The sequence below is a fragment of the Vespula pensylvanica genome, chromosome 7 (assembly GCF_014466175.1).
Source record: "Vespula pensylvanica isolate Volc-1 chromosome 7, ASM1446617v1, whole genome shotgun sequence".
NCBI classification, from domain to species: Eukaryota; Metazoa; Arthropoda; class Insecta; order Hymenoptera; family Vespidae; genus Vespula; species Vespula pensylvanica.
In genome coordinates this window covers 652,223-659,722 of record NC_057691.1, presented here as the reverse complement: position 1 = coordinate 659,722, position 7,500 = coordinate 652,223, and the positions used below count along the sequence as shown (strand labels likewise).

Sequence of the window (7,500 nt, the reverse complement as noted above, 5' to 3'; positions counted from 1 at the left end):
TACTCCTGTTCGATGAAAAGTAGTACTCCTTTGAAAGATTTCTCCATTTTCACGAATTTGATTTCTTTCTTTCTTTTCTCTCTCTCTTTTTTTTTTCTTTTTCTTCTTCCCTCTTTATAAGTCTCGACAATAAAAAAAAAGGAAAGACAGAGAAGAGAGAGAGAGAGAGAGAGAGAGATGAAAAATACAACTATACCTCCTCTTCGAGAAAATATATATTCGATATCACGCATGGGAACGTTCAAAAAATTCTTCTTTATTATACAAATGATAAAGTACAGGAATTAATGGAAAGAAAGATGGTAGTCTAGTTAGATGTAAAAATTGAAAGAGAAGGAAAGAGAGAGAGAGAGAGAGAGAGAGAGAGAGAGAGATATATAGGAGAGAGAAAAGCAAAGGAAAAAGAGGACAGTAGAAAACAGGACAAGTTTCTCGGAAGGTTGAGAACCGCTATGGGAGCCTGGGTAATAAAATGAGGGCCCCTGCTCTCCCCTGGGGGTGGGGCCCCCTCGATAACCCATATTGTACCCCCTGCTCCCCCTTAGCTTGGCCCCTCTCGCCGCCGCCCCTGGCCGTATATACTCCGATCGGCCGGGAGAGTTTTGTCCGGCGTTCCACGGCCAGAGAGAAATCTCCAATGGTCTATCTCCGATCGAATCCTTCATTCGAAAATTTTCAAAAATGATGGCTCATCTCCGACGAATTTTCCCGATTTTTTCATATAGTTAAACCAACGAATTTCAATGATCTTCTACGTCCGAACGATTTTTCCTGTAAAATCGAGAGGCGGAGCGCGCGGACAATACTTTACCCGCGACGTATATACACGATCATATACCACCCCTAGTCTCCCCACACCCCCCTAACAACAGTGGGGTGGTACAGTCTCGGCGAAAAGTCGACGGCAACCCTAGCCACTGTACAGACCGAGCAGAAGAGCTTTCCCGGTTGAAGAGAATGAGAATGAGAATGAGAATGAGAAAGAGAAAAAGAGAAAGAACGAGAGAGAGAAAAAGAGAAAGATAGATAGAGAGAGGGGGGGCGGAGAGAAAGGGAAGGAAATGTTCGAAGAAATGAATGGCTGAAAAAAATGCTGCCCAAAGAGGGCAAGGGTGGATGCGAATATTGGATAGATATTAAAGAAGGAAGGGGCCCTAAGAACGAGAATGGCTAAGAAAGAAAAAAGAGAAAGGAAAAAGGAAAAAAGAATCGTTTCGAGTATCTTTAGTCGTGATACATACCATATATATACATACATACATACATATATATATATATATATATATATATATATATATATACGTGTATCATGCGTACGTGCACGCGTTACGTACGTACGTACATACGTACATCGTGTTTATATCAAGGGGTTGCAATAGTTTTGTCTTATTTCGAATTTCGAAAGAGAGAAGGAAGAGAAAAAAAGAGAGGGGGAGAGAGGGAGAAGAGGGAGAGAAAGAGAAAGAGAAAGAGAAAGAGAGAGAGAGAGAGAGAGATGGAAAAAGGGGTGGGTTGTACGGTGGAAGCGAATCGATGAAAAGAAATGTATTCGTCGCGAGTGGCAGCTTTAAGATAGGGTGGTCTACGTCGAAGGCGTCCGTTCGAGGGGTACCTATGTACCTGGTAACACTGGAATTATACCGGATTCTTTCAGTCTCGACGGAATGCCGGAATCAGACTGGAATTCGGAGAGTCGATGCCGGACATTTTTTTCCGCGCTCTTTGGTCGTCGGCGTACAAGCGTTCGAAACAGAAAGAGAAAGAGAAAGAGAAAGAGACAGAGAAAAAAAGAGAAAGAGAGACACAGAGAGAAAGAGAGAAAGAAAGAAAGAGAAGGATACAGCAGCAACGAATGGTCGGATAGAGATTGGTGCTAGAAAGAGAGAGAGAGGGAGTGGTATGTGCGCGCGCGCACACGCTTATTACGACGCAACGACGGGCCGATTTTTTTCCACCGGAGGCCACCTCGATCTCTCGACAAATTGAATTCGACCACCATCTCCCTCAACCCACCCTCTTCTATAGCTACTCTCTTCTCTCTCTCTCTCTTTCTCTCTCTCTCTCTCTCTCTCTCTCTCGTTCACTCTCTTTCTCTTACTTTCTCTCTCTCTCTTTCTCTCGTGTTGGCTAATAAGAGCCCGGAACTTGAATTTTTCGTTGCTTTGTCGGGAAATCATAAAAATTAGCAGGCCCGTTCGGGCGCGGATTTATCGTCGGTATAACGGTCCGGAACCTTTGCCCAGTACCTCCTCTTTAATTGCTACCGTGCGCAACGTGTCGCTGGTTTATTCTTTTTTTCTTTTTTCTATCCTTTTTTTTTTTTCGCTTGTATCCTTTTTTTTCTTCTCTTTTTTTAGTTAGTTTTTTTGTTAGCCTTTTTTTCGTTTTCTCTCTCTCTCTCTCTCTCTCTCTCTTTCTCTCTCTCTCTTTTCTTTGTCATCGTTATTTCTACAAGAAAAAGGAAAATAATGGGACGTCGGGTGGGGGGTGGAGCGAGGAGTGGGTGGGTGGCGGTGGTGAGGACAAAAAAAAATGACTGCATCGTCTCGTTGGATTTATTTATTACTAGATTTTTTAGGTTTATATTCTCATACGTTATAAATTCTTATTTATGGTTTGCGTTACTAGACCTGAAAAAGTTTTACCTAGATAAAATTAATATTCGATTTTATAATGCACGGGAAATATTACCGACGAACAGAATAGAGAAAAAGAGAGGGAGAAAATGAGAGAGAGAGAGAGAGAGAGAGAGAGAGAGAGAGAGAGAGAGAGAGAGAGAGAGAACGCAATAAAATCCAGGGAACAAATCAAGGCACACGTTGCTAGAAGCGAAGTCGAAAATGTATCGATCGCCGGTTCCGAAACATCGTTGCGGTTGGTAGACACGAATATACGTAGAACATATGTATGTGTGTAGAAATTTAATGTCCGATCGAGGCAAGAATAGTCTGTTACATGCTTCATCCACGTTGGCCGAGTTACCTCGAAAATGTCAAAAATGATCAAACGAACGAGGCATATACTTACTACGTATCGATAAAGAGAGAGAGAGAGAGAGAGAGAGAGAGAGTCCCTCAAGTGCGACCTTGGAGAAAATCCTAGAAAAGAAAGAAAATAAAACAAAACAAAACAAAAAAAACAAACAAACAGACAGAAAAAAAATCAGATACCTACTAATTTCCATGAGAGGACATCTATATATATATTTTTTTCGCGTGCCCTAAGCCATTTGTGACTCGCGATGTTACTTCAACGTCGCTTATTTGTCGAGCATAATCTCGTTCACTTTGTCCGTTTCAATAAGCATTCCAAAGCTCATCCTCGGTCTTTCTCTCTCTCTCTCTCTCTCTCTCTCTCTCTTTCTCTCTCTTTCTTTTTCTTTTTCTTTCATTTTCTTGGACTCCGTAAAGGACTCGCGACGCGTTTGCCAGAAATATCAATTTGTGCTGGAGTGGCAACAGTTTGCTTGATTTGGCACGGGCCGGCGGCTTACGTCCGAAATAAATCTTCATGTTCGCGCGAGTACACACGTACTGACACGTAGACACGTAGACACATACATATATATATATATATACACCCGCGCATATGACGCGGGATGGACGGCGAAACGGAAAAGCGATTGTCCTCTCTCGAATTTGACATTACTCGTTCTATCTTTTTCCCTTGTTCGTCTGTCTTTCGAGAAAAGTATCCCTTTCTCTTTTCACGAATCAAAGTCATACGTTTTTCATGTGTGTGTGTGTGTGTGTGTATGTGCGTAAGTACGTACGTATGCATGTAAAAGAAAATGAGAAAGAGCTAACTCCCAGGTTCATTTGTTGATATAAAAATCGTAATAAAATTAGGAAATAAATGAAACGTGTCAAAACTGATATAGATAGACGTGCTAGTGTAACAGTAGTTGGAGTTCGGTGAAACAAGTTTGCTGCTTGCCGGTGGATCGATCGGTTGCGATATCTTTCGTAATTTCGAGCTTCACGGATCCAGCATCGTGTCGTATCTTCTTCCTTCCGCCTCGTCTCTGGGCTTCGCCGTGCTGCTAGTTGCCCGGGCAACGACGTTCTTGCTAAAATTTCCACCCTCGCGTTCTCTCTCTCTCTCTCTCTCTCTCTTCCTCTCTCTCTCTCTCTCTCTTTCTGCTTGCAGAAAGCAAGAGAAACGGGATAGAAGGAATCGAGCACGTTCGAAACGCGTGATTCGCGATAAAAAGACGAAAGTCCGTGTTTCGATCCAGAACGAAGAATGATCCACCAAGTGAGAGGAGTCTCGTTTCTTCTTCGTGAATCTCAACCTCGTTCGTGGTGAAAACACGGCTTGGTACGGTGTAGACCCAGGAAGATAAAGCTTTACTCGATAACGTCACGGAAAAAGACGTCCCACGCGTGGAAAAATAATAATAAGAGGGTGGGGACAAGCGAGATGTATAATTGAATGAAAGCACAGTGAACAGAGCCCTTTCTTTTGCTAAAGAAAAAAAGAGAGAAAGAGAGAGAGAGAGAGAGGGAGAGGGAGAGACAAAAAGCAAGAAAGAGAGAGAGAGAGAGAAATAGAGAGGGAGAAAGAGGAAAAGGGAGACAGAGAGACAGAGAGACAGAGAGACGGAGACAGAGACAGAGAGATAAAGAGTGAGAAAGGAATGGGTGGGGGTGGGAGGACGAAATGCTATAATTTCAAGCCAGACAGTCATGCGTTATTCAGCGCCGCGTACAGACGTTCCCCACTACCCTGTCTCCACCTTCTTATCGTCCTTCGTTCGACCCTCTCTTCTCTTCAATCCCATTCCTCTGTCCCTTTTCCACGCTTCGTTCTTCTGTCTTTCTTCCTTCCTTCACTTTTTCTTCCCCGTTTTTCTCTTATTTCCTTTTTCTTTCCTTTCTTCTTTTCCTCCTCCCTCTCTTCCCACTTCGTTTTCTCTTTTTGCATATATATATATATATATATTTTTTTTTACCCTCTTTCCTCTTTTTCTTCTCTCTTTTTGGATTTTGTTTTTGTTTTGCTTCCGTTTCGCTTTTTTTTTTCCACGGCTTGCGAATCAACCCCCACGGGAAAAATCGTCACGATATTATTGTCATTGCCGAGCTGTAAACGAACCTGTCCGACCTTTTCTTCCTTTTCCCTTTTCCTCCCTTCGCTTTCTCCTTATTATTTTTCTTATTCTTGTTATATGTTAAAAAGGTTCCTTCGTCTTGGTTGTTATTATTATTATTATTATTATTATTATTATTATTATTATTATTATTATTATTATTATTATTATCGTTGTTGTTGTTGTTCTTGTTTCAGGATAGTGACAATCTATGGTGGGACTCGTTCGCGACAGAATTCTTCGAGGACGATGCCACACTCACCCTAACCTTCTGCCTGGAGGATGGACCGAAAAGATACAGTTAGTATAATTGAACATTTAAACGTCAATAAAAAACACACACACACACACACACACACACACACACACACATAGATACAAAACAAACACGCCTGTTACATTCATTCGTTTCCATTTTTTCATCGATGATCAAATCACATAGAATCGTAAATCGTACGAGAAACTTAAATCGTAATCTTGAATAATACTATGTCGCGTAATACGAAATAATAAATAAATACCTCGACGGATTTCATATACAAGGACAATCATTAAAAGTTCATACATTCATACATTGGTCTCGTTGACAAACGTGTTCAAGATGAATGGAAAGATGAATGGTACCGTTTGTCGAGTCGTATATTTATTTTAAATAATAACTCGACACTGCGGAGCAATTTTATAGTAGGTGCCTTTTAATGTTTTCCCTTGTGTTTGCCCGCGTTCTCTCTCTCTCTCTCTCTCTCTCTCTCTCAGTAGACGTTCTACTGCAGGAGGATGTATGGCGACAAGGTGATTACATGTTGCTCGCCGCTATCGTCCAAGCTCGCGCGAACGACAGGAGGAGGTACCACCTGCCTCGATGCGAATTATCTCTCACCGAAAGATCAACTTGGCGTTTGTCGTGGACCTTAAATCTCTTCTTTCTCTCTCTCTCTCTCTCTCTCTCTCTCTCTCTTTCTTTCTTATCGCGTACACGCAAACATATACATGTACGATCACATATCAAGCAGTTCGGCCCGTTGCTTTCTACGAGATGATCGACTAACAGCACGCTTATCCTTTCAGCGATAGGAAGGACGCTAATACCTAGGTACTTCCGTTCGATATTCGAAGGTGGAGTGACGGAACTTTACTACAACATGAAGCACCCGAAGGAGTCGTTTCACAACACTAGTATAACGCTAGACTGTGATCACTGCGTCATGGTCACGCATCACGGCAAGCCAATGTTTACGAAGGTGAGTTTTATCTGATCTCTCTCTCTCTCTCTCTCTCTCTCTCTCTCTCTCTCTCTTTCTTTCTTTCTATCTCTCTGTATGTCTGTCTGTCTATCTCTCTTTCTTTATTCTTACGATTGCCTAAAATCCGAAGAGAAATCGGTTAGGCAAACGGTATCGTTTAAACGAGCATGAAACTAATTTAGTCGATGTTTCCGTTTTAGGTGTGTACAGAGGGTAGGTTAATATTGGAGTTCACCTTTGACGACCTCATGAGGATAAAGTCGTGGCACATGTCGGTGAGAACGCATCGAGAGTTGGTACCAAGGTCGGTTGTAGGCATGCAGCAAGATCCTACGGTACTAGAGCAGCTCAGTAAGAACATCACCAGACAGGGTATCACTAATTCTACTCTGAATTATCTCAGGGTAAGTTTTCCAACGTAATAACTTTTATAGAATGATTGATAATCGAAAGAGATAGTAATATCACCAAAGAGGAATGGATTTCGTTTGCGAAAGTCTCTCTCTCTCTCTCTCTTTCTCTTTTTCGTTGTATATATCCGGGTTACGAGATATATGTATGATATATCTACCTTCTTCTTTACTCGTACGGAAGCGCTTTCACCGTAAAACGAACGTACGCGCGCGCGCACACACACACACACACACACACACTTACGTATGTACGTATCCGAACGTATTCGTTTCTCGTTCGTTCGAAAGTCCTCTTTGGTGTTGTTCGCATCTCTAAGAATGTAAACTATTAATTGCTGTTAAATAAGTTCGTTCGTTGTATTAAATGTCTATTTTTTTTTCTTTTTTTTTTCTTGCTTTCTTTTTATACAGTTATGCGTTATTTTGGAGCCGATGCAGGAATTAATGTCGAGGCACAAGGCGTACGCGTTATCACCGAGAGATTGCCTGAAGACGACCTTGTTCCAGAAATGGCAGAGGATGGTTGCCCCGCCGGGTAAGAGAGGTAGACGAACAGTTGCTTTACATGAGAAGCACCAGCCAGTGGAGCCCGAACAAACGGATCAGTCTAAAACGAGATTAATTTGTATTTATCAATTCTAATGATTTATTATATTTTCTCGATGCTTCTTTCCAAGGACATATCGTCGACTTTTCCCGTTTACTTGGTTATTCCAAATATACCATCCGTTGCCTTACAAGGAATATATAT

The 7,500-nt window shown here is 41.8% G+C and overlaps 1 protein-coding gene across 4 annotated transcripts in view; it reads left to right on the top strand.

Annotated features, from left to right (window-relative positions):
* The window catches only part of LOC122630752 (LIM domain-binding protein 2), a 66,347-nt gene that overhangs the window by 57,514 nt on the left and 1,333 nt on the right, over window positions 1–7,500 (top strand). For 3 of the 4 annotated variants that reach the window (XM_043815602.1, XM_043815604.1, XM_043815605.1), the window contains exons 4-7: window positions 5,290–5,392; window positions 6,161–6,333; window positions 6,537–6,740; window positions 7,161–7,293. In XM_043815602.1, coding sequence (XP_043671537.1) covers window positions 5,290–5,392; window positions 6,161–6,333; window positions 6,537–6,740; window positions 7,161–7,293 — 613 coding nt within the window. The remainder of the gene's footprint in view (window positions 1–5,289; window positions 5,393–6,160; window positions 6,334–6,536; window positions 6,741–7,160; window positions 7,294–7,500) is intronic. The other variant, XM_043815603.1, reaches the window with a different exon arrangement.